Source organism: Xenopus laevis, chromosome 5L, assembly GCF_017654675.1.
Source record: "Xenopus laevis strain J_2021 chromosome 5L, Xenopus_laevis_v10.1, whole genome shotgun sequence".
NCBI lineage: Eukaryota > Metazoa > Chordata > Amphibia > Anura > Pipidae > Xenopus > Xenopus laevis.
The window spans coordinates 27,730,463-27,758,449 of NC_054379.1; the positions used below are offsets into that span (position 1 = coordinate 27,730,463).

Here is a 27,987-nt window from a genome sequence, read left to right on the forward strand (position 1 = left end):
ATTTGAGAACAATAAAAAAGAAATATAACCTGTGAAAAATAAAGTGTTGCTTTCATTTGTACAGGGCCTTGAAGCCACAATGTATTAAAAGTATGGATTCAGTAAATCAGGAAGGTAAAGATTAAAGGGGAACTCCGGCTTCCAAATCACAATTTGATAAAGAGGCCCACATAACACAGAAACCTCTAATATACCCATCAGCGTTATCAGTTTAAAAAAATGAATTTCCTGCGAAATTCCGAAAACAGCTCCGGTGTCTGTTTTTTTGACGCCGGCGCAAATTGCTGGCGAAAATGCAGCGATTTTGCGAATTTATTTGCGGGCAGCGAATCACGGGAATTTGCCTCGAATTCGCGACTGTTGAATAAATTTGCCCATCACTACTGTTGATACAAAGTAACAGTAGTCAGCCAGCTCAGCAAAGTAGTCAGACAGATCAGCAGGAGAGCAGGGGGCTAGGCTTAAATAACTGTAACAAACCATTACAAAGCATGAAAAGTCTGCATATTTTTCAATTGATGTATATTGCAAAGTTGCTTGAAATTGTGTCTACTTTTCAAAAACCTTAATTTATGGTTTTGTAAATTCTCCTTTAAGTTCAATCCAAAGGATTGTTCAGTTGATTCAGATATATGGCTATCTATATATGTATATATATTTATAAAAATAATAATTTCTGAATTAATTTGAGTTATGAAAAAGGTATGATTAATTTGTATGATATAGATACATATATACCTGCCATACTCATGTTGCAGCTTGCAACTCCCTTGTTATAACTCTCTATAGAGTCCTATAGAACCGTACAAGACTATTATTCCAGGCTTATCACAAACTCTAGCATATTTGCAGATTTTTTCCATTTAGGTTTGAAAAGCCAAGTTATTTTTTTCTGGCACTGGCATCTTTGGGAAACTTATCTCCTCTGGAGGTTGATGTAGAAATGCAAGGCTACCCAGCATATAATTGAATTAAACACTGTGTAACCTTGCGTTCTGTGTGCATAGTCGCTGAGACTCCTAGTTCTGTGCTTTTTATATGTTATCTTTGCTTACATTCTCTGCAAATTTTTTTTTTTTTTGCCTTTGCCTGCTGCGTTTGAGTGTATCCGAAACAGTGTTTTCTCCTTATGGAGCATCGTCAGCTTTAAAAGCTAGGACTTTTGGGAGTGCTTATAATGAAACTGTAACAGCATCAAACCAGTTTTTAGGTAAGGCTGGAAATAGATAATTTTTTACACATGTCCTTTGTGTGTGTGATTGAATTTGGGTTGAATGCAGTGCCCTCGTTTACCACTGGCTACATTAAGGATCCTTACTATTTAGAGTGTAAGCTCTTGTGAGCAGGGCCCTTACTCTATTGTCTCTTAACATAATTTATTAGTGTTGACTGGGGACCCTTGGTCTCACCAGAGGACCTGACCTCAAGGGCCCCCTGCCGCCACTGACAGTCTGTAGCCACTCCCCATAACATCCTGCACTAAAAACATTCCCCACCCTTCCTCCCCCTTCTGAGCCAATGGCATTCGCTGCACCTCCACATGCTCTACCATGCCTAATGCACACATCATCATTGATCAATGAGAACAGACCCTTGGTGGCTAAGCCTAGATTTCTATCTATTTCTGATATTCAGGTGGGCCAGTCCTACCCTGTCTTTAACTCTGTAAAGTGCAATGGGAAACAATGGCTCGTAATAATGTTTAGTGGAAGCTTATGTGTAAATCTTTATAAGTAAGGGACACTATATTCTCTCTGAATGGTTTTAAGATTACATAACTGACTCTCCTTAAGTTGAAGAATTAATATTTTTATATCAAGCTTCTACTATAAGGTTCACCATGCTGGTATCATTGAGGTACCATTCAAACCTTCTTCCCAAAATATGTGTGCTAATAGGCTGTGTTCTCCATTATCTTGCATCATGTCATCATGTGACTTTTTTGAATAAGCATATTAGCACTAGTGCTGTAGCCCATAGCAACTAATCAACAGTTAGCTTTAATATTTGATTAATTGTGATGATTAAACAGCATTTTAGTGATTGTTTTAATAACATGATGTTTCTCAATCCAACTATTTTTCTTGGCTACAAACACACACATGATATGAGTCGCTGACAGAATTCCCTTGCTATAACTGTCTGATTCTAGCATGAATTAGCAAAGACATAATGGGCCACGCAGTAATTCTTTCTTGTATAAGTGAAGGTCTGCCTCAGCTTTATTGAACATTCCCTTAAAGTAGAACTAAACCCTAAAAAGGAATATGGTTAAAAATGCCATATTTCAAATACTGAACTTGTTGCACAGCCTAAAGTTTCAGCTTCTCAATAGCACAAAACTTGTCACAGGGGGTCACCATCTTGGAAAGTCCCTACTTTCCAAGATGGTGACCCCCTGTGACAAGTTTTAAATTAAATAAACCCAGGATTCGGTTCGGGATTCGGCCTTTTTCAGCAGGATTCGGATTTGGCCGAATCCTTCTGCCCGGCCGAACCGAATCCGAATCCTAATTTGCATATGCAAATTAGGGTGGGGAGGGAAATTCCGTGACTTTTTGTCACAAAACAATGAAGTAAAAAATCTTTTCCACTTCCCACCCCTAATTTGCATATGCAAATTAGAGTTCGGATTTGGTTCGGAATTCGGACAGATCTTTCGCAAAGGATTCGGGGGTTTGGCCGAATCCAAAATAGTGGATTTGGTGCATCCCTTTTGGAAAGTGTCACTCACATGCTCAGTGGGCTCTGAGCAGCTGTTGAGAAGCTAAGCTTAGGGGTCGTCACTAATTATCAAGAAGAAAATGAGGTTGGTCTGTAATATAAGCTGATGCTACAGGGCTGATTATTAAATTCTGATGCTAATTGCACTGGTTTCTGTGCTGCCATGTAGTAATTATCTGTATTAATTACTAATCAGCCTTATATTGTGACATTTCTATTCTATGTGTACTGTATATTGTGAGTGGGTCACTAAGCTCAGTAAGTGACAGCAGCACAGAGCATGTGCAGTGAATCAGCAGAAAAGAAGATGGGGAGCTACTGGGGCATCTTTGGAGACACAGATCTTTACTGCTAAAGGGCTCTGGTTGCCTTCGGCTGGTACAGAAACCAAAACATAATGTACAACATTTCTAACTACTTTTTTAGTTAAACTTTAGTTCTCCTTTGACCAGGCCCTTGCAACCACATGCACACACTGATTATAGGAGACCCTCACTAAGAGCTTATGACTTTGAAGCACAAAACGCATAAGGCATTAAGGATCTTGCATCAATAAAAGTTTTTGCTTTTAATATACTTGTTTTAGTGCCTATCCCACTTTTTTGTGTGTATATGTATATATATATATATATATATATATATATATATATATATATATATATATATATATATATATATATATATATATATATATATATATATCTATATATGTATGAGACCCTTAGCACAGCCCCTAGAGACAGGTTGTCCTCTTGCCTCATTTCTATCTGTCCAAGGCACTCTTGTTATCCACTTTGGTGTCTATAATGGTTTTGGTCAAGGTCTGCTGTACCTGTTGATCAAAGCCACTGTGGGAAGCCTGGAATTACCTCCATACAGGGTTCCCCATCATCAGCCGACACACTTGTACATGATTCAGCAGAAGAGGCAGGACATATGCAGTGGTATAAGTATATAGAAAGTATATAGAAATAAGGAGTGTGTTTTGGGAGCAAGACTGGTGTCAGTATGTGCAATATTTGCAATTATTTTAGATGCAAATTCAGTTGCATTCATAAATAACACTTCTGGGGCTTCTGGATAAGGGGTCTTTTTTGCAAAAAAATGGCAGAATCAATTCCAATACAGGTATGGGACCTGTTATCCAGACTGCTCGGGGCCTGGGGTTTTCCGGATAACCGAATTTTTCCGTAATTTGGGTCTTCATGCCGTAAGTCTACTAGAAATTCATTTAAAAATTAAATAAACCCAATAGACTGGTTTTGCTTCCAATAAGGATTAATAATATCTTAGTTGGGATCAAGTACAAGCTACTGTTTTATTATTACAGAGAAAAAGGAAATCATTTTTAAAAAATTGGATTATTTGGATAAAATGGAGCCTATGGGAGACAGCCATTTTGTAATTTGGAACTTTCTGGATATCGGGTTTCCGGATAAGGGATCCTATACCTGTACTCCTGAAATCAAGTGTCTGGTGCACGTACAATGAATGGCCTTTTTTGAGTCTTTTTTTGCAAAGAAAAAAAGCAAATCAATCACAAATGACAAATCTATGGACAAAAGGTTGTCAGATCAAAGAGCCCATTCCTATCATAAATAAGTGGGGTTGTAAATGTTCAGCTTGGTGTTGCTCAGAGAGGGCTGCCAAAACTTGCTATAAAGTTCTAAATGAAGTTCCTTATTAACTTGCACTGGTGTCGCACTTCTCTTTACCGAAACCCTTTACTGCATTATTTAGCATTGCAACGTTTTTTTTCCCTTCTTTTCTCTTCACCTTACAGGGTGTTCAGAAAATTTTCATTAGATCCACATGATTAGTTTGTAAGCGAAACAAATCCCGCTGTTTGTAACTAATAAAATTGGCACAGCATGGGGCTTCGAGGCGTCTATTAATTAGTACTATTCAGTTTAAGGCAAAGGATAATATGTGATGACAATATTCTTTGCCTTTTATGTTTGTTTGCTGCCAGTAGACACATTTTGCTCACAAAAACCCACAAAACAATAGCACTTACATGTCATGTGTTTATTAGACTTGAGTATTTTTCTCAATGCTGCTTTCAGCGCTGTTATTTGCTATCCTTGACACTTCTACAGTCTCACCGTATAAATATGCACAAGCAAGGAGGTTTAAAAATATACTGTAAACAGAAGCAGTTTGTAGCTATACACATACCCCTATGCATATGAGATATAGTAGTTTATGGGGAAAATTTTATAAAATTCGCAAAGTCACAAACACATATAAAATTTGTATGTCATAATGTAATATTCTTCGTACGATCGCAACGATCCAATTGTACGAATCTTGGATTCGTACGATTTTCGGACCGTGTGTGGAGAGTCCCGTCATTTTTCGTCCGGCGGAGATCGGTCGTTTGGTCGATCAGACAGGTTAGAAAATTTCTGTCGCCTGCCGATAATATCTCTGCGTGTATTGCCGATCGTACGATTTTCAGTGGGAGACTGGGCTGATCTGTTCTTTTACTACTTTATTTGATCGGAATGGTAAGACTTTGATCTGAATGGTTAGTGGCGGGTCGGGAGATGGGAAAGTCCGATCGTGCGTTGATTCGTACGATCGGATCTTTGCGTCTATGGCCAGCTTTAGGCTTTTATTGCATTGCGAATCTTAATTGCATTGCATTGCGAACCTTTAACACCTGCTCTGGAGTTTTATTAAATATTTTGTTGCAAAAAAAACAGTTTGCGATTGTGACATTTTAATGCACACACACTACACGCTATATAATTTGCAATCACTATCCTACTGTCATGTGAAGGGCAAAGTGTTCACAAAGGCGAATTTTTGCTGCAAATTTTCACGGGCGTTTTGCGAATTTATTCGCTGGCGGCAAATCGCGCAATTACTCCGCTAATTCGCGCCTGGCGAATAAATTCGCCCATCACTAGCTCTCATCAGTTGATACTGTGGGGGACAATGGCTAAAGCATAATTGAATGCAAACATTAGCTTCAAATGATTTGTAAGGACATGGTCCTACTCAGCCTCCATATTCCAAAGTGGACGTTCAAGGTGCACCCCAGTAGAAAAAAAAAAGCACTTGTTCATATATGTACATAATGCAATTACTGAAAGCATTTTTTAATCTGGCTAATATTTGTTCTATGATATACAATCATTTCTGGAAACGATTGTAATTTATAATTATCCTTTAAGAAAAATACATATACTGGGTATATATATATTGTTACAAATTTGTTAAACCTCTAAAATAAATTGATGTAACCGTACTCAGAGTGGGGTCCTGTGCTCCTATTTAAAGTGTATTCAATTTTAGACTGCTAATACCAAGTAGCTCTTTTTGAAGGTTCGTGACCTCAGGATCAGATTGGGCAGGCAGGACACAGGGAAAAACTCCAGTGGGCCCCATACTCCAGGGACCCACTGTCCCAGTTCTGCTCCCCCTGGCACTACTGAAACTCCCCTGCCACTCCCTCATGTAGAGAGTTGAGGTAAAATGTATGTGATGCAGAGCGGTGACGAGGGGGGAGGAGAGGGGGCCCTTGATGTTGCCTTGTGGTTGCAGACCCAGTGGGCCCTGGACAAGCAGGCTGACCTTAACTATCTATGCACTTTCCATGTAATTCCTGTTTAGTCATGTAGTGGTTTGAGAGATTAGCAGTTTTAGATGATTTTAAGGGCTAATGTCTGACATCAGAGTCAACTGTTAAGCCAAACATTGGGGGCACATTTACAAAGCTCGAGTGAAGGATTCGAATAAAAAAAACTTCGAATTTCGAAGTGTTTTTTTGGCTACTTCGACCATCGAATGGGCTAGTTCGACCTTCGACTACGACTTCGACTACGAATCGAACGATTCGAACGAAAAATCGTTCGACTATTCGATCGTTCGATAATCGAAGTACTGTCTCTTTAAGAAAAACTTCGACCCCCTAGTTCGGCAGCTAAAAGCTACCGAACTCAATGTTAGCCTATGGGGAAGGTCCCCATAGGCTTGCCTATGTTTTTTTGATCGAAGGATATTCGTTCGATCGTTGTATTAAAATCCTTCGAATCGTTCGATTCGAAGGATTTAATCGTTCGATCGAACGAATAATCCTTCGATCGTTCGATCGAAGTATTAGCGCTAAATCGTTCGACTTCGATATTCGAAGTCGAACGATTTTAGTTCCTAGTCGAATATCGAGGGTTAATTAACCCTCGATATTCGACCCTTAGTAAATCTGCCCCTTGGTGTTAGTAGTCTAAAACTGCTTATATCCTAAAAACCACTAAAACAGGGGTGTCCAAAAGGTAGCTTGGGATCTACCAGTAGACCTTTAGCTGGTGATTAGTAGATCCCAAGACACTGTCAACATAAAGATTGTTTCATAATTTTCATGTAGATATGTATAAAGTTAAGGTTAGATAAGATATAGTTGTTAGCAATATAAATGTTCTCATAAATCAAGATTTAACTAATATTTCCATGGAACAGAATGCTAACAATGTTTTATGGATGTTTTTCACAATGGTTCATCATCGTTAAAAGTACAGTAAACCTCACATTAGTAAAGTAAGGGAACTCCTGCACTAAAAGTTCTCAAAAAAGAATTCTGAGTATGGGTGAATTTTTGTGGGTCACATTTTGTCATTCATTTTGTCATTTGGCCACTAATGTTTTCCATTTTCTCTTGTTACAGTTACAGTGTAAATACGCTTGTATAAAAACAAATTCACTGCTGGTACTTTGTATGTGGCCTGAAGCATCGCTTTTTAATTCAGTCGGCTTGAATTGGCTGCCTGTATTTAGAATTCATAGAGTGGATTATGAGTGACAGCCCGGATGAATTAGCATGCAGTATTCCTGCTGAACAGATAGTGTCATGAATGCAAGAAGTGATTGAATGGCGGAACATGTACACAAATTTACACTTGGCCTGCTAGCTTATTGCCACTCTTAGTGGGATGTTTACTATAAACTATAAAACATTTATATTTGCTCATATATTTTTGTATCCTACACATTTTCATTTACACTACCCGAGACATTTAGTAATTGCCGGCTGGGTCAATGTTCCCATTTCTCTGTTCTTTTTATATTTATATGCACATCCTCTGTCACCGTAGCATCAGCCTACTTTTCTTATCTATATAAATTCCACAAACCATCTTTTTTTTTATTTATTTAAAGTACTTGTATAGAACACAATTGGTTCTAGTGAAATATAGAAACTGACAAAATGTGATATTTGCAATCACTTACACCACTTAAAATATGCGTGCGATATGACGACATCCCCCTCATTACACATTTGAGGCAAATTTATTTAAATTCAACATTGGGCTTTTTCCTGATCTCAAATTTTTTTTACGTTTGAGTTTAACAAACATGATTTTTTGTGGCTTATCAATTTTAAAAAAAATCTAGCAAATCGTTTGACAGACAAAACCTATAGAAGTCGATAGGAAGTGTATTTTCAACATTCAAGCAATTTTATTTATTAAGAGACTCATTGAAAGATATTGGAAAATTGTGGATTTTGTGTGACTTAATGCTTAGTAATAAATCAGATTCATGAGGAGTGTTGATAATATGCAGTAAGGGTTGTTTTTTTTCTTGGCCCTAATAAATGTAGTTGGTCAAGAGAGCATTTTGGGCAGAAAAGTGGGTTCCAGGCCTTTCTTATTCAAGTGTGGGAAACACAGGAAAGCCACGTGGTACTTCCAGTTGGCTGAACTGCATAAGGTCAAATACCTCAGCAAACACCCTGGTATGTGGAAGTCTGAACTATGGCTGCAGTTTGTTTACTCCCATTGTCAGGTTCCTTCTCATCCCATAGTTGGAGTTTGCTATTTTGTTTATAAAATCCATGTCAAGTATTATTAGGTAGAGTATTTTTAGGGTAGAGGCACACAATGCTATTTCCTCATAACACAACTTCGGGCGTCTTCGGAAAACGAAGCTCTCTGAGTGCCATCCCGCTGGCGATTTACATTCTAGGCGGCAGGAAGGCATTGCGGGGAGATTAGTTGCCCGAAGAAGAAGCATAGTGTGCCTCTACCCTTAGAGCAGAGACATGCAAAGATTTGGGGAGATTTAGTTGCCCGGCAACAAATCAATAGTGATGGGGCGAATTTATTCGCCAGGCGAATAATTTTGCGAAATGGCAGCAAAAATTCGCCAACGTCAAAAAAAAATGAACGCCAGCGGAAAAAAATGGACGCCGGCGGAAAAAGCAGGCATCGGCATCAAAAACGGGCATTGGTGTCAAAAACGAGACGCCGTTTCGCAAATTTTTAGCCGTTTCGCAAATTCACTAAAAATCAACTCTTCTTCAAGTGTCTAATCTCCCTGAAAAGCCTTCCCGCTGGCTAGAATCGAAATCACCGGCAGGATGGCACTCAGAACGTTTAGTTTTCCAAAGTCGCTCGAAATAGCCTCACGAGGAAACTTCGGGCAACTTCGGAAACAGAAGCGTTCTGAGTACCGTCGCTGGGCGACTAATCTTCCCCGGTAGCTTCGTGTGCCCCTGCCCTTAAGGCACTTTACAATTTGCTCTGTTGTTGGATTTTTGATGCATTTCCAGACAATGTTGTGGATACATATTGGTGTGTAAAGCCAAAATAGGCTGCAACCTACTCTATGGTTCCTTGTGGCAGAAAACTCTTGGAGATCTACTTTTTAAAATTTGTATAATTTTAGAGTTTTTTTTATAATAAAACAAAGTCAAAAGTTTGCTTATTTATTAAAAATTTGGAATTTAAAAACCTCGATTGAAGTCAGTTGTGGAAGAATACTCAAATACCTCAAATTCGTAATATATCATTGTTTTAAGTGAGTTTTCAAGCTCAAAATTTGAAAAACTCAAATATTTTAAATATTGCCAAGGATGGCTCCCGTTATTCTACATGACCTCACAAGTTTTTACAGGCTGAAGTTTTTCATTTGAGTTTTTCGTGCCTCTGGCCCTTAATAAATAACAAAAATCTGAGTTTTTGGAATCATAATTAAAAGGGAGAAAAAGTAAAAGATTCAAATGTAAAAATTAAGATTACAACATTGATAAATCGGCCACTTCGAGTTGGAAGCCAACTTCTTCCCTGCCGAGCTGTTCAGCAGTTGACATAATATATATATATGGTTGTTTAGTTATTTAATAATCCTCTGGCCATTTGTCCCAGCATGGTTTCTTTTGTCTTAAATCTAAAGCTAGAGCCACAGCCCAATGTTACAAATCCCTTTGGGTTTTGGCTCCAGTAACAGCTGGAGGCAGCACAGTTCTGCAATGCAGTGTGTGGCATTAATGCACTCCACATTAAAAACACAAGCCAATTTTGCTTGCAATTAGTTTGGATGCCTTTGGAATTTTCTTTTATGAGCATGCTAACGGACATGTCTATAAACAAACAAATAACCAATACAAAGCTGGGATTTGGCCCCCAATAAAATGATTTTACAGGCAGCGAAAAGCAATAACTGGTACTGTACATCATTGTTTATTTTGGTTTTTCATTACTGGTGTTACTGGTATTTAACACCCAATACTTTCAGATTCAACCAGAACATTTCTGAATCCAGCTTGAAAGATTAAGCCTGCATATTGACATTTGGATCATTTGTTGTGTGAAATTTTTAGAACTGTGTTTGAACCTTAAAGCAATTGCATCCTCTGTCTTATAAGAACAAGAATATTGCCCACTGTGCATAAAAATGTAAGCACAGAAGGTAGTTAAGGTGAATGTCTGTTGTTTTCTGGAAAGATAATACTAACGGCACTGCTGTAGCGGTCGGATACCAATTATTTATAACCATGCCTGTATTCTCCAGTTAGAAATGTATTACAAGCCCCATGGCTTTAACACATACTAAAGAATTTAATAGGAAATCCACAGGGGTTACATACAAAGGGAGAAGATGGCTACAAAGGCTTGATCGTTACCTCAGTAGAACCTTGATGACTAGATTGGCAAATGCTAAAATTAACCATTTTGCTGCAGAAATGCCCAAACTTACTCCCCTTTTTACCAGTGGGGTAACTTATCAGACTTATTCTGTATATATTTGATCCTGTCCAGTTATGACCTGTTCCATCGTCAGTTTATTGTATTTTGTATTGTGACAATTGGTGGCCTATTTATTCAAATTCAAGATTTTATTAAAATTTTAGGTTTCTGAACTTGAATTTGTGAGATTTATCAATCGATAAAAAAATCTAGACAATTTGAATGAAAATAAATTGGCAGCTAAAACCTGCCAAGCTTCTATATTAGTCAAGTAGGAAGTGTATTTCCATTATTCAGAGTTTCTTTTTTAAAACAGTCAAATTTGAAAAATTAACAGACCAAAGCAGTTTTCATTGCAATCAATATTATTTCTAAAAATTTACTTTTCCAATTCAAGGTTTTCACTATTTTTTTTTCTCCTGCCAATGCAGTTTGTTTGTCAGGGAAAGTGGGACTTTAATGTGATATTCTAAACTAGACCGGCAGAAGCAATGACGAGTAGTAATTTTTCCCTCTAGATGGCACCAACAGGAGAAAATTTATTAGTTATAAGTGCTCAGTTATCATTGATACTTGGAGCTATGTCTTTCTAAAATTCTAAAAATTCTACAATTAACCTTTGTCAATTTTAGGTGACCGAAAGTAGTAGGTATCAGACTGACTAGATGTTTTTTTTATTACTGGTTTTAAAGCAGAGTTAAGTTGTGAAAGTGTTCTAATTCAGTAATCCTGCAGCCATTGAAACACTCATCTTGTTTGTGTCCTGTTATGGTTATGGGCCGGCTCATCTCATGATACCAAATGGTGCCGCATTGTTATTTTATTTCTCTTTTTTTTTTATCTCTTTTCTTCTTTTGCTCATTTATTGGATAATTCTTGGATCGCCAGGTACAGCTTTTCTACATAGAGTTTGGAATTGTTTATGTAGGGGACTGGTTTCGTTACCATTTATTCCGGCAATGCCCTAAGGTTTTGCCCAGTTAAGTGGGCCTTAATTTAGAGTTTTGGACACCAAAGTGTGGTCTTAAATTACAGATGGTAAACTGTTCATTGATCCCAATGAATAAGGCATGGTGTCTTTGTAGACGAGTAACTATTGAGCAACTGTACTGAATTATTACTGAAGACTATTCTTCTGAACATTGAGCTAAATTTCTGTAAATAAGAGTTACCCTTTTTTTTGTCTCTACCTGAAAGATATAATTGTACAGTACCCTGCCTCCAACATTATGCGATTGCCCACTCCCGTGAGTTAAGGATCACATGCAAGTTTATTGGAAGTTTCAACAGTAGAATATATCCCTTGATAGATAAATATAGAGATAGGTGATAGATAGAGATAGATGATAGATATAAAGAGATAGATAGATAGATGGCATACAAATATTTTTTACGCCGGCGACAATTCTGACGCCCATTAAATTCAATGGGCGCCTAGAATTGTCGCCGGCGTCAAAAAAATTTTGCCGCAATTTTGCGAATTTATTCGGCGGCAGCGAAATGAGCTGCAAATTCTCGCCTGCAGAATAAATTCGCCCATCATTAATGATCGATATTGAGATGTAGAGATAGTTAATAGATAGATATATAGATAGATATTAAGATAGATGATAGAGCAAAAGATATGGAGATAGATGATATATATAAAGATATAGAGATAGATGATGGATGGATGGATGGATGGATGGATAGATAGATATAGTGATAATGATAGATATATAAATAGATAGCTTGAGTATAGAGACAGAATAGGATAGATTTTTATGTATTTGTGTGTTTTTCTTGTTAGAGTTTCATATAAATTTGCACTGTCGTTATTATTGTGGCTGATTTATGACTGCAACATTTTTGCAATTAAAAGTAAAAGTTTCAGTTGAAAGAAAATGATAACTTTCGAATGAAAACCTGCTCTTAATGAAGCGTGTTTAATATATTTGCTGGAACTGCTAATATTAATGAATACTGCAAAGTGTTCCTAAATCGGGCTGTTTCCAGAGCCATGGAAATGTCAAGTATGTAGATTGCTTTACACTTTATATCGCAGATTATTTTACACTTTAGTATTCATTTACTTAGTCCTGCCTTTGTGTGGGGAGAAGAACAGCATGGTTGCCTTTCTTCCCAATCTAAAAGTGTTTATTGTAATGAGAAGAGATTTTGTTAAAAGGGAGGTGATATTTTCTTCTGATGACACATCGACAGCATGAAATGCCTTCTGTAACAGGAAACACCAAGGATACCCAATGTTTTCCATAGATAATAGATAATAATAGCTACAGTAGCTTGCTTGGCTGTGATGCATCAGTCACTGCTCTGTGTGCCTTGGCCAGGACAGTTGTCATTAAAGAACATTATATATATGCTGATCATTTATAAACACTTGGCTAATTTGCATCCGGGCAGTAACCCATGGCAACCAATCAAATGTTTGATTTTATTGTACTACCGGCAGCTGACTGATACAAGCTAATCACTTGTTGGCTGCTATGGGTGGAGCATATTTACAGTACAGCAGTAAAGAGTGATTGAAGTTTATCAGAGCACAAGTCACATGACCAGGGGCAGCTGGGAAATTGACAAATGTCTAGCCCCATGTCAGATTTCAAAATTGAATATAAAAAAACCTGTTTGCTCTTTTGAGAAATGGATTTCAGTGCAGAATTCTGCTGGAGCAGTACTATTAACTGATTCATTTTGAAAAAATGTTTTTTTCCCATGACAGTATCCCTTTAAGTTAACTTTTTTTTTTGTAGGTTGGCTAATTCTAAGCTAATGCTAAGTAATGGCTAATGCTAAACTTTTCAATTGGCCTTTATTTTTTTAACAGTAAGGGCACACAGGGAGATCCGGGGAGATTTAGTTGCCTGGCGACTAATGGCCTCTTCTTCTGGGCGACAATCTCCCCGATCTGCCTTCCCCTACCTTCCCGCCGGCTATAATGAAAAGTCACCAGCGTTATGGCACTCACAGCGATTCATTTTCCGAAGTTGCCCTAAGTTTCCTGACCCAACTTCGGGCGACTTCGGAAAATGAAGCACCACGAGTGCCATACCGTTATTTTTCATTATAGCGGGCGGGAAGTTAGGGGAAGGCAGATTGTTGCCAGACGACTAAATCTCCCCGAATCTCCCCGTGTGACCTTTCCCTAATAGTTTTTTATTTATTTGCCTTTTTCTTCTGACTCTTTCCATCTTTCAAATGGGGGTCACTGACCCCATCTAAAAGAACAAATGCTCTGTAAGGCTACACATTTATTATTTTTGCTAATTTTTATTACTCACGTTTCTATTAGGGCATCTCTTATTCAAATCAATGCATGGTTGCTAGGGTAATTTGGGCCCTCACCATCAGATTACTGAAATTGCAAACTGGAGAGCTGCAAAATAAAAAGCTAAATAACTCAAAAAACACAAATAATAAAAAATGAAAACCGGCTGCAAATTGTCTCAGAATATCACTCTCTACATCATACTAAAAGTTAATTTTAAGGTGACCAACCCCTTTAAAAGTCTATTAGGGGAAAGTAATTAAAGAGAAAAACAATTTGCGCCAATAAGAATAAAAATCAACATCTCGCAATGTAATATTGTTCCTTAAACTGTTTTTGCAAAACTATAAAATTCACAAACGTCTTCCACTGTCGGAAGTGGTCGCAAAATAGTTTCCGGGTTCGCAAAAGCTATATTTAATTTGCGCAAAGCAAAATTTGTTCGCCAAAGGCATAACTTTTCGCATTGCGAACAGTTTTTCCATTACTGACTTTTATTACATTCCCCCATATATTCTGTGGGTTCCTTCCAAGCCCCTTCAGGAAGAGACTTGTATGACAATTAAAAAACAGATGTATTAGGTAGATTATGTATCTCCTGTATATTGTAGGGTGACAACCACTATTTTTATAAACTGATAAACTGATACCTGACAGCATCAAGGTCTAATCTGTAACTGTTCACTGCTAGGCAATGAGTTTTCTATCCATTTGAATGGAATGCGAACATGTACAATTTGCATAGAGTCAATCGAAAGAGGAGGAAGTATATAAATAGCAAGATAATGAACATTCCTCCAAATCAGTTGCACATTATTAATATTCAAGATTATTTATACAAATGAGCTAATTTCCATCTTCAAAAAACATGACTTTCCCCATGAAAAAAAAATATCAAAATGATATTTCAGTAGTACGCTGTTAGAATAAGTAAAATCTCTAAATTAATTTAATTTTATTTTATTTTATTTTATTTTATTTTACTTTATTATTAATATTCTGATATTTCATTATTTTATGTTATTTGTATTTCCCCTTTTCTTTGTTTGTTTATTTATTTTGTTGTCTTTCATGTCAAATGTTTACTGTAATGCTTATGAATATTTCTTTTGCTCCTTATTGAAACACTGTATGTTTATCATATTGTCATATACTTGTATTTTATTGAAAATCTCAATAAAAAGAATTTCAAAAGAAAAGAGAATAAGTAAAATCTAGGAAAAGAAAACATCAGGGGTCATTTACCAAGGAACATTTTACAGGTCTCTGTGCATCTTGCTTGCGATTTGTTGGGGACATGCTCTGTTTTCATCATTTAATAAATATGCCTCTTCAAAAACCTATACAAGTGAATAGAGTTCCCTTGATTTTAACTGATTCATAATATGCCCCGTCCTCTCTAGTACTTGTTACACCCTGGATCTACTCTTGTCTTATTTCTCTCAGCTCCTTCCTATCCAAGGACACAGCTACAATGGCTGCAGGGGTTGTTTCTATTGCAATGGATATTTCTATTCTTTGTCTCTCCAATAGCATGCAGCACTTATTTATCTTTTCTAATAATTAGTACAGGTATGGGACCTGTTATCCAGAATGATCTGGAGTTTTCCAGATAAGCCATGCTTCTGTTATTTGGATCTTCATACGTTGTCTACTAGAAAATCATGTAAACCTTAAATAACCCCAATAGGCTGGTTTTGCTTCCAATAAGGATTAATTATATCTTAGTTGGGATCAAGTACAAGCTACTGTTTTATTAGTACAGAGAAAAAGGAAATCGTTTTTTAAAAATGTGGATTATTTGGACACAGTGGAGTCTATTGAAGATGGCATTTCTGTAATTCAAAACTCTCTGGATAAAAGGTTTCCAGATAACGGATCCCATACCTGTATATTGTATTTATACTTACATGAAAGCAAATGCTCATTCTTTCTGATTTTCATGTGTGCTACTTTTTTCCCTTTTAGATGTTATTCACACTGTGGGGCCTATTGCAAGAGGCCACATAACTCCCAACCATAAACAAGATCTAGCGAGCTGCTACAATTCTTCCCTCACTCTGGCGACTGAGAATGATATCAGGACAATAGTAAGTGGTTTTATAGACACCTCTGTAAGCCAATGTTTATACTTTATGACTATGTGATTTTATTTTGTGTTATTTGATCCCATCCTGGCAGAGCTGAGCTCTAGGGCATTTCTTACTGTCATTTATTTTAGATTGTTTTCCTCCATCACCGTATGCAGGTAAAGATCACCTCCTTCACCATATACTGTACTTGCAGGGGTAGTTCACCTTTAAGTTAACTTTTAGTATGTTATAAAATGGCCAATTCTGAGCAACTCTTCAATTGATCTAAATTATATAATTTTTTTTATAGTTTTTAAAATGATTTGCCTTTTTCTTCTCACTCTTTCCAGCTTTCAAACAGGGGTCACCGACCGACCCCATCTAAAAGTAAATGCTCTTTAAAGCTACAAATGTATTATTATTGCTACTCTTTATTAGTAATCTTAGACCCTCCCCTATTCACATTCCATTCTCTTAGTCAATTCAATGCATGGGTAATTTGGACCCTATAAACCAGACAGCTGAAATTGAAAATGGGAGAGCTGCTGAATTAAAACTTAAATAACTAGTGATGGGCGAATTTTTCTCGTTTTGCTTCGCCACGAATTTCGCAAATTTCCCATGAAATTAGAAAAACTGACGAAAAATAAGCAAAACAAAGTTTTTGACACCGGGCGACAATTCACAGATGCCAAAAATAGGCGCCGGCGTCAAAGTTGATGGCGGCACCCATTAAAGTCAATGGGCGTCCGATAATCGTTGCCGGTGTCAAAATTGGGGTGGCATCGGAACTGTCACCGGTGTCTAAAAAACTTTGACACCAGCGTCGGAACCTTCGCCCATCACATAAATAACACAAAAAAAAAATTTAAACCAATTCCAAATTATCTGAGAATATCACTCTCTACATCATACTAAAAGTTAACTTAAAGGTGAACTAGAGATGCACCGAATACACTATTTAGGATTCGACCAAAACCCCGAATCTTTCGTGAAAGATTCGGCCGAATACCGAACCAAATCCGAATCCTAATTTGCAAATTAGGGATGGGAAGGGGAAAAGATTTTTAATTCCTTGTTTTGTGACAAGTCGTGTGATTTCCCTCCCGCTCCTAATTTGCATATGCAAATTAGGAATCAGAATTGGTTTGGCTGGGCAGAATGAGTCGGCCGGATCCGAATCCTGCTGAAAAAGGCCGAATCCTTGCTGAATTCCGAACTGAATCCTGGATTTGGTGCATCCCTTCTATTAACTCCCCTAAGGATAAAACATGACTTTGAACTTGATAATTGTGGGTATAGGTTGGTGCAGTACTTGGGAAACAACCCCTCAAGGTTTGGTTTAGATACATCCTGCTAAGGAGGATAGGTATTCAACACTGGGATGGACTCTGGAAAATATTATAAATTCTTCTTTCTGGTTGAGCATTTGCCCATGTTACTGACTTTATTGGACTTTTTCTTAGTTTTTTGTTTCTTTTCTTGATTTTTTCTGCTCTTATTTTATTATTTTTGATTTTTTTTTTTTGGTATGGCTAAGAGAAGCCTGAGATTATATATATTCCACAGTGTACATCTAGCCTTTAGTTATTGTATCTTGTGGAATCCTTTTTACTACAAACTGTTTGTTGGTAAAATTGTAAAACCAAATAAACATAAAGTTACAAAAAAAAGGAGGCAGAGATTGTAGTGCTGAACACTATTTGGCAATGAAATGGAAAATAACTTTAAATACAAATCCCCCAATTGTCCTCAACGATCCTTTCCTCCAAAATGGTTTGTTCAGCAATAAGCAAAATCACTAATAAGTCCTAACATCCCTAGGAAAATGTTTCCCCTCTTAAGTTAATGAAAGGAGCATTAAGCACAGGTATGGGATCCATTATCCAGAAAGTTCCAAATTAAGGAGAAATGTCTCCTATAGACTATATTTCATGCAAATAATCCAGGATTTTAAAAATGATTTCCTTTTTCTCTGTAATAATAAAACAGTACTTGTACTTGATCCCAACTAAATCCTTATTGGAAGCAAAACTAGCCTATTGGATTTATTTAATGTTTACATGATTTTCTAATAGACTTCAGGTATGAATATCCAAATTACAGAAAGATCCATTATCCATAAAACTCCCAAGATGCTGATCATTCTGGATAACAGATCCCATACCTCTACCTGTTCTGTGCAACGCTAGTTATGCAAACTTGGTGTTCCCTCTAATCTTTCCAGCCTAGCCTCCCCTATATATTTGGGGTTCTCCCTTTTATAAACATAGAATTCAAGAGCCTAATTTGGCACTCCAGTAGTAATAGTATAAATCCTCCCTTCAGAATGTTTGTGCGGCACTTTTGGGGCTAGTTTAGAGAGGAAAGCCAGCCTAACATGATCTTATATATCTGCAGAGCTTTTATTGCACATGGTTGCTATTCATTGAAAATTGTGTAAATGCTGTTTAGGTGCCTTAAAATAAAAAAAGCTGCTTTTTACTTGGGGTGCCAAAAGTTAGGCACCCCCAAGTGATTGACTTACCTCACACTCCAGGCCAGTGCTCCTATCAGCAGAAAACTGAACTGGCCCGGGGTTATTCCAGTGAGCACCATGGAGCGATCGGCTTTCGGCTTCTTCTTTCTACGCTCAGGTTTACATGCGGCATATTGTGAAAAGCGAAACTTTAAGAAGTCGGCTGTTGCACTAACACAGACCATATCCGGGTTAAGGAGCTCACTGGGACATGTGTGAGTACCTGAAAGTCCCAAGGATCAGCTTTTATTTATTGCTAGGTCTGCAGATCATTACGTGGGTGTTCCGCTGAAATTCTCAACTAGTTATTCTATTCCCACACTGTTCAGGGAGTTGCTATAGTGATGACTCCCAACCTGTATTTCCTTAATGTTTCTTTCTTTTAATGGTTTGGTTTCTGTCGGCAGTTCACAACAATCAATAGGCTCTGTTTTTAAAAGGAGCCATTCTTTAAGCAGTCAATGCTCTAATTCAATGTTTCATATGTTACGAGCGGGCTTTCTTTCGCTTTCTGACACTACTTTTTCTCTAGTTTTGACACTATCAGCATCAAAGGCACGAAAAACATGGGCAATTATAAAGGGAACTGGGACAGGTACCAGGGAATGGATGTTATTTTTATACAAAGGGATATCCTGATTGGATCTGAAACTGACATTGCCTTATTTATTGGAATATATACTATGTGAAATCTTGTATCAGGTAATAACATTTCCCAATGCATTGCTTTTTGAAGAACACAACACATGGTCCCTCCGCCACTATGGTCTTATATGGTCATATATTTATTTATTAATATACAGGTACAGGATCCGTTATCCAGGAACCCACTAGCTAGAAAGCTCTGAATTACAGAAAGGCTCCTTTTTATCCAAATTTTTAAAAATGATTTCCTTTAATAATAAAACAGTACCTTGTACTTGATTCCAACTAATATATAATTAATCCTTATTAGAAGCAAAAACAGCCTATTGGGTTTATTTGATGTTTAAATGATTTTCTAGTAGACTTAAGGTATGAAGATCCAAATTACAGAAAGATCCATTATCTGGAAAACCCCAGGTCCTGAGCATTCTGGATAACAGGTCCCATACCTGTATAACACTGCTCTGTTACACCTAACCTGCACCAGTGAAGGTCGATTCCTGGCCGAATCCCGAACCGAATCTTGGATTCGATGCATCCCTATCAGAAACCTTCTTGGGTTTGGGTCATATTTCCCTAATTTGTCTCCTATAACTAAGGGGCAGATTTACCAAAATATGAGATTAGAGCTCAACACAGGAAAACTTATACCACCTTCTATTCATTCCTATAGGATTTTTAGAAGTGTTTTTATGATGGGGTAAAAGTTGGAGTTCACCAATTGATGAATACACTTCTAAAAATCCTATAGGAATTAATAGAAAGCTGGCGAGATACAGAAAAACTCTGTGTTGAGCTCTAATCTCACATTTTGGAAAATCTGTACCTACTTGTCTCACAATATAAAACTAGCAAGGTTAAATATTTGGCATTTACCTGCAATAATAAGTTGACTTGGTGCTGGTTTCACAAGTGAATACCCTTTCTACAGTTTAAATACTTTGCCTTAACTCTGGGGTCCCCAAACATTTTTACCCGTGAGCCACATGCAGATGTAGAAAGAATTAGTAATTAGTACTGCAATTGGCTATTTGGACTGGCAGCCTACAGGAGGCCCCTGTTTGACAGAACACCTGGTGTTTATGCAATCAAAACTTGTCTACAAGCCAGGAATTGAATTAAAAAATAATCACGTGCTTTGAGGCCACTGGGAGCAACATCCAACATGTTGCTCGTTACCCACTGGTTGAGGATCACAGCCTTAATCCATTGCTTCTAGAGCAACAGGGCTCTAACATTCAAGCCAACTATCCAAGGTTGAAACTAAACTTTCAAGCCCAACAAATTATAAGTCTATAAGATGTTGGAGGCCTTGCAAGAAGCAGCGCCACTATTCAAATTTTTCTTAAGGGGTACAACCCCGTTGTTTTTAAATTTTTACAAGAAATGCACAATTATGGGTGTGTCCCTGTGAATGCCAGAGAACTTGATGGTAGTGTGCTGTGAACAAATTATTTATGCTAAAGTATTGGTTCCTTTGCAGTCCCCCAGCTGACAATTTTATGAAATAATAGAACAAAGCATTAAGCAATATAATATCATTTATGAAATGTTAACGAAAATACTGTATAGAAATGCATGGAAACAAATACATCCCAGCACAAATAAATCACTTAAGTTAAAAAATAAAATAAATGTTGCTATAACTGTAGCTCAGGGAAAGTTCTGCTACTTTCCAATAGAATTATTTTAAAAAGATAAATGTCAATGTCTATCGAAGTCGTGAGCAGGCTTGGAGCTATTATAATTTCATGTAAGCATAGCCCTGTACTATAATAGTGTTTTATTTAATGGGTATTAAGTGCAGTGTGTAGTGACGGGCAAATTAATTCAATCTGAATTTCCGTAAATAAGTTTACGAAACGCCAGCGAAAATTCGCCGGCGCAAAAAAATTTGTTGTACGTGCGTCGGAAAAGTTCTTGGTTCAAAAACGTTGCACATCAACACTATTCGAAAAGCCCATTGGCTTTACGCCAGCGAATCGAAACCGGAGAAATTCTCCCATCACTAGTGGTGTGTCAAAGCAGAAGATTACTAGGACAATGCTTTGTTAATTCAGTGAAGATTACACTGTATATTTAACATCTTAATGGACTTCTTGTACAGTGGAATGCAATAATTACATTGTTAGGAAATGAGGAATTCCAGTGCTTAGTACTGATAAAGAAGATTTTACGCTTATAACATTATTAAAGAGCCAGCTCAGCTGCAAATATTGAAGAACTTTTCCTGGAACACTTTTTTTTGACAGATGCATCATATGAGACTTTCTGTGAGCAGAATTACCCAGTGTAGGGTTCATTTATGACCAGGCACAACTATAGACATGCACAGAGCAATATTCTAGTGTAAATTGTGTTTCTTTTGTCCTTATCCAGTTTACTCTTGCTATTAACTTGTGTTTAAAACAGTACCTTGTATTTGATCCCAACTAAGATATAATTAATCCTTATTGGAAGCAAAATCAGCCTATTGGGTTTATTAAATGTTAACATGATTTTTGAAGGTATGAAAATCCAAATTATGGAAAGATCCATTATCCAGAAAACCCAAGGTCCTGAATATTCTGGATAACATGTCCCATACCTCTATTGGATCTGTAACCCAGAAACCTATTATCCAGAAAGCTCAGCATTACAGGAAGGCCATCTCCCACAGAGTTACCAAATAACTCAAATTTCCTTTTTCTCTGTAATAATAAAAATACCTTGTATTTGATCCCAAATAAAATATACTTAATCTGTATTGGATATCAAACAATCCCATTTGGTTTATTTAATGTTAAGTAATTTTTTAATAGACTTAAGGTAGGGAGATCCAAATGACAAAAATACCTTTCGCCCGGAAAAAGCCAAGGTCCCATTAATATATCCTAAATAAGCACCAGCTTGTAACTAATAAACTAATATATATATTATATATATATATATATATATATATATATATATATATATATATATATATATATATATATATATATATATATATATATATAAAATTCTTTCATGCTCAACAATACGAAAGTATGCTTTACTAACCCTTGTAATTTTTTTATTCTGTTGGTCCTCTCGACCTAAAATGCTATCTTTTTTTTTATGATGTAGAAAATTGAATTAAAACGACATCTCTAGTGATGGGCGAATTTCTCATGTTTCGCTTCGCCAGAAAATTCGCGACACCTGTGTTCATATATTTTTGACGCCTGTGACAATTCTAACGCCTGCGACAATTCTAACGCCTGCGACAATTCCGACAATTCTGACGCCTATTAAATGTATATGATGTTACAGAAAACTTGGATGCGTTGCTATCTCCAGATACAAAAACAGCCGTACTTGTCTGATGCAGTATAAATGAGCACAGGAACAGATTTTTTTTCCCTTCATAAAATTCACTGTATAAAGTATATAGATCTGCTCACATCTTTTCCTGAGACAGAAAATGAGGTTACATCTATATAGCGCGCATTCTGACTTGAAAATTGCATCTCTTGGTCTCCAATCCAACAACCTATCATGCACTACTCATGTTTGCATACTGAACAATTTCCTCCTCTAAAAAAATAATTTGGTTTCTTTATGACGGCTACTTTAGGATCACAGGTGTTTGGCATTAATACATGGACATTTATACAGGGTTCCTAGACTCTATGGAGTCTCCTCGTTAGACTATAGAAATGAGGCGAGTTGAAAAACAAGTTACCAGGGTCAGCAAAAAAGCAATTCCTAGTACCTCTAAGAGCTGAATTTCCATTTGTTAAACAGGAAATTCAGCTCTTTTATTGTGAGAGAGAACCACTGCACTCTCCACACTAATGATGCAACCCCGAGTAGTGATGGGTGAATAAATGTGCCTGGCGCAAATTCACAGTGAATTTCCTCATTTTGTCACTAGCGAATGAATTTGCAAAACTCCTGCAAAAATTCTTCGATGTCAGAACATTTTGGGCGCGCTTGTGAAAACTTGCTCGTGTCAAAATCGCCACGCATCAACATTTTCAGATGCCCATTGACTTTGTCTGCAAATTTTTCGCCGTTTCGCAAATTTCACTGGAAATTTGCAAGTTTCTCCCCGCAAAGAGAAATGGGAGAAATTCACCATCCCACCCCCCAGCATCACTAAAGGTGAGCGCTGGGGGTTGGTATTGGCTCCTCAAATAGCAACTGTACCATATTTTTCACTAGGGAGAACTGTTTAAATACAATAAGTGGAGTTTAATTCACTAAGGCCTAGAGGATTGCATCACTATTAGTGATGGGTGAATCTGTCCTATTTCTCTAAGCAGAAAAATTTGCGAATACTCAATAGGCGTCAAAATAATTTTTGCCGCGAGCAACAATTTTCATACGTTTATGCGTGCGACTTTTTTTCGCCGAGGAATTTTCTGAGCAGGTTTGCAAATTTATTCGCAGACGGTGAAACGTGGAAATTCTCTGCAAATCCATGCGTGCCGATATATATATATATATATATATATATATATATATATATATATATATATATATATATATATATATATATATATATATATATATATATATATATATATATAGTATTTACTGACACCCCTCCAAAGCGCGCCCCTTAGTGTTCATTTCGGAAATCCCCTGGTCCCACGCATTCTGGATAACAGGTGCATTATTGTTGAAGAAAAAAAATGCATCTATCTTAATTTTGCATAAGTTCTTTCTCAGTGTGTGTGGCGACCTAGAAAACAACCGTGAGATTTCAATCACATCTGTAAAGTTTTGATCTTATAGTGTTTATTCTCATGGTTGTGGGTTATGCGGGAATGCTTGCATTTCTTTAGCTGATTGTGCCTTAAAAGCTGCAATGTACTTAGGCATCATCATAAATAAAACCTATAATTGAAATGAGAGGTGTTTTACAATATCATTGAAGTCAATTCAGATCTGCATAACAATAAGATTAAGGCCATTTAATAATAGTTCATGCCATTTTAATCTTTAGTAGCAATAATAATTGTTAGCAACAATTAACCAACAATTCATTGCAAACTATTGAAACACTTTATATTACTCTCCTCACTTACTTTCTATTCAAATGTCAGTATATATACAAGTATGTGATCTAGCATCCAGAATGCTTGGAACATGGGGCTTTCCAGATAAGGGGGTTGTTTATAATATAATTTATAATAATAATCTCCATACGTTGGGTTTGGTAAAAATTTTTAAAAATTAAATGAACCCAATCGTCTGATTCTTCTTCCAATAAGGATTAATTGTATCTTAGTTGTGATCAAGTACAAGCTACTGTTTTATTATTACAGAGAAAAAGGAAAACATTTTTATAAAAAATGTAATTATTTGATTAAAATTTAGTCTTTCCCATAATTCTGAGCTTTCTGGATAACGGGATTCTAGAAAACAGATACACTTTGGTCAATTTTATGAGGAGCTAATTAACCTGCTTGTATGTTTTTTGGAGTTTGGAGGTCACAGAAGACACCCACATAGACATGGGAGAGTGTAAAAAAAAAACTCCTTGCATGTAAACATTAAATTGACACAAGAGGATTGTTTTGCCACCAGTATGGATTTATACAGCTCCGTTACCATCAAGTCCATATTACTGTTTTATTATTACAGAGAAAAAGGTAATCAATTTTAACATGCAGAGATCCATAGGGCTAAGTATCCCTATGATCTGAAAAATAAGGGAGAGAGGAGTGAAGGTGTCACTGTTGAGCCATTTCTTCTAATAGTTGAGCTGCCATGTGCTCAGTGTCAGTCTACTTCCTTGTTTCACTACAGTCGGGAGTGCAGAGACGGTAGCAAAGATGTAGGGGCCTTAGGAATTGAGAGGCCCGTGGAGGAATTGAGAGGCATGTGAAGGGCTTGGGGTACAGGGCCCCAAGTCTGGGGAGTTTGACCAGGAGGGTCTGCCTATGGATGAATTCCAGTAAAGGGGGCTTTGTTGTGCTTGTACTGCGTATAGTGCTGGGAGCTGTGCCCTGAGGAGTGAATGGGGTTTGTTGTGCTCACACTATAGATAGTGCTGGGAGCTGTGCCCTGAGGAGTAAAGGGGGTTTGTTGTGCTTGCACTATGGATAGTGCTAAGAGCTGTGCCATGAAGCAAGCTTCATGTGCTTGAGCATTGGGAAAGCTGTGGATACCTGTACCAGCTCTGTATGAGCCCTGGTGAGAAGTGATGGGTGAATTTCTCTCGTTTCGCTGAAAAATGCACTAATTTCCCACAAAATGGCGAAAAATTTACAAAAAGATCGAAATTGATGCAGTGTCATATTTTGGACGAGCGAAATGCTGAAATTTGCCGCGAATTCGTGACAGACGAATTGAAAGGCTCCAGTTTGTGTCCCCTGGATGAGGACAGGTGTTGTCTGTGTGCCTGCTACATGGGAGCAATTACCTCTGTCCATCAGGAGAGGTTCCCCAGGAAAGGGGTATTTTTGAGAATTGTATTGAAACTGCAATTTGCCTTTGTTCTATGTTCTTTATTCCTATATAAAGTTTTATTTGTTACTGCAATGGTGTGACTTTATTTGTTCCTAGTGAGGCCACCTGTAGGTTTATCCCCATATCCCACTAGGTGGAGGTACTGCCATGGAGAGAAATTCACAGTACTGCTGGCTAGAGTCGGCTCCATCGCCGCACTGACTAGGGTGGGGGGCATGGCCCGCACCAGGGCCCGCCCCCACCTAGTTCCGTCACTGGTAAATAGATGAAGATAAAAGCTGTAATGGAAGGCAATATAAGAGCAATACAGGAACCTCTGAAAACCAAACAAACTTAGTCCTCGATTAGGTAGGTAGGTCTTTAAAGCGTTTGTTCATCTTTAAGATAACTTTTAGTACGATGTAGAGACTGATATTCTGAGACAATTTGTATTTGGTTTTAATTTCTTATTATTTGTGTTTTTTTAATTATTTGGCTTTTTATTCAGCAGCTTTCCAGTTTCCAATTCCAGCAATCAGGTAATAGGGTTGTAAATTACCCTAGCAACCATGCACTGATTTGAATAGGAGACTGGAATATGAATAGGAGAGGCCTGAATAGAAAGATGCGCAATGAAAAGTAGCAATAATAATACATTTGTAGCCTTTTGGAGCATTTGTTTTTTTAGATGGGATAAGTGACCCACATTTGAAAGCTGGAAAGAGTCAGAAGAAAAAGGCAAGTAAAAAAACTATAAAAAATAAATAATGAAGATCAATCGAAAAGTTTCTTAGAACTGGCCACTTTATAACATACTAAAAGTTAACTTAAAGATGAGCCACCATCTTAACATGAATAGCCAAGTAAAACCTCCTAGGCCTCCAAGTAACCCCTTTATTTGTATTCTAGGGCAGGGTATACATAAATGCCAAATGTCCTTTGGATCTATAGAACCCTATATGCTTACAATTAATTTTAAGCAATTAAATGAAAATGTTAAGAAATGTTCACCTTATCAGTTCTTGAAGCTGAATCAAAACCTTACCTTTGTACCAAAGCTAGGGCTTAGATGTTCACCTGACTACTTGTCATTTACAGTCTGACTACAGTACAGACACCGGCCATTAACCCCCCCACCCAAAAAAATCCCAAGAGCATGAAAAATTATTGGTTATTTTGAGATGTCATAGGATCAAAATTAAGATGCTTAAACATATAAGGTAAATAAACTTCAAGCCCTCTGGAAGCATCTGCCTTCCAAATCTCCATCAGGTGCGTCAGTGTCCTCCCACACACCAGAACCCAACATACACGTGGGTTAACCTTCTGCGGATTAAACTGACCCTAGCATGTACATGCGTTTTGTGAATGTGACAAGGAAATTAGATTTTAAACTCCATTGGGGCAGGGATTGATGTGAATAATGAAAAATCTCTTTAAAGTTCCGCGCACCATGTCAGCGCTATAAAAATAAAGGATAATAATAATCATCTTCCCGTTTCACCAACGTGACACTGGTAAGAGGTTTTGCTCTGAGCAGTGAACGCATTGCAGTAATTATTGTTGATCCTGTCAAATAGTTCTTGCAAAGAATATTTCTTTTATAAAACCTACATTATTTATAAACCAGTGAATCTTTTTTAGAGACCAAGAGCAACATTAACTGAATAATAAACTTTGAGTAACAGGAGAAAAGAAGTTACTGTACTCCTGAATACTAGATGCGAGGTCACCCATTCCGATTAAAAGAAAGGAGGTTTCGCCTAAATATTCGGAAGGGGTTTTTAACAGTGAGAGCAGTGAAGATGTGAAATTTTCACCCTGAATCAGTCGTACAGGCTGATACATTAGATAGCTTTTAGAAGGGGTTGGATGGTTTTTATACTATGTTACTATGGAATTAGGGCTTCCTAGATGATTGTAGTGGAGTGAGGGAAGCTTTGACTAGGTTAGGCAGGCTAATCTGTAGAGCTTGCTAGTACCTCTCCAGGTAAGGGTCCAGGGTAGTGATGAGCGGAATTTTTCACCAATTTTCGCAGTGAAAATTATGCCAAATGGATGAAATAATTTGTTGCATGTAAATTTGTCACCCATAACTTTCAATGCATTTCAGCAAATTTTTGCCGTTTTGTGAATTTTCGGCAAAATAGGTCAGATTTGCCCATCACTAGTCCCTGGAGTTAAAGGTTTAAATGAGGCTATTTCCCTCCTACTTGCCCACCCAGGTGTAGCAGCATTTGGATATCCGGCATGACAGTGGCCATTCACTAGGTAGAGTTTTTAGGCAAGCATTCCAGTTGGTCAATGTTTATATTGTTAATGCTGATGTTGTTAATAACCCTGCAGGCTTTAAACTCCATCCTGGGC

The 27,987-nt window shown here is 37.3% G+C and overlaps 1 protein-coding gene across 2 annotated transcripts in view; it reads left to right on the forward strand.

Moving 5' to 3' along the window:
- Positions 1-27,987, forward strand: part of macrod2.S (MACRO domain containing 2 S homeolog) — a 1,492,323-nt gene that overhangs the window by 1,051,867 nt on the left and 412,469 nt on the right. For both annotated transcript variants that reach the window (XM_018261753.2, NM_001089698.1), the window contains 1 exon segment: positions 15,934-16,055. In XM_018261753.2, the coding sequence (XP_018117242.1) occupies positions 15,934-16,055 (122 nt within the window).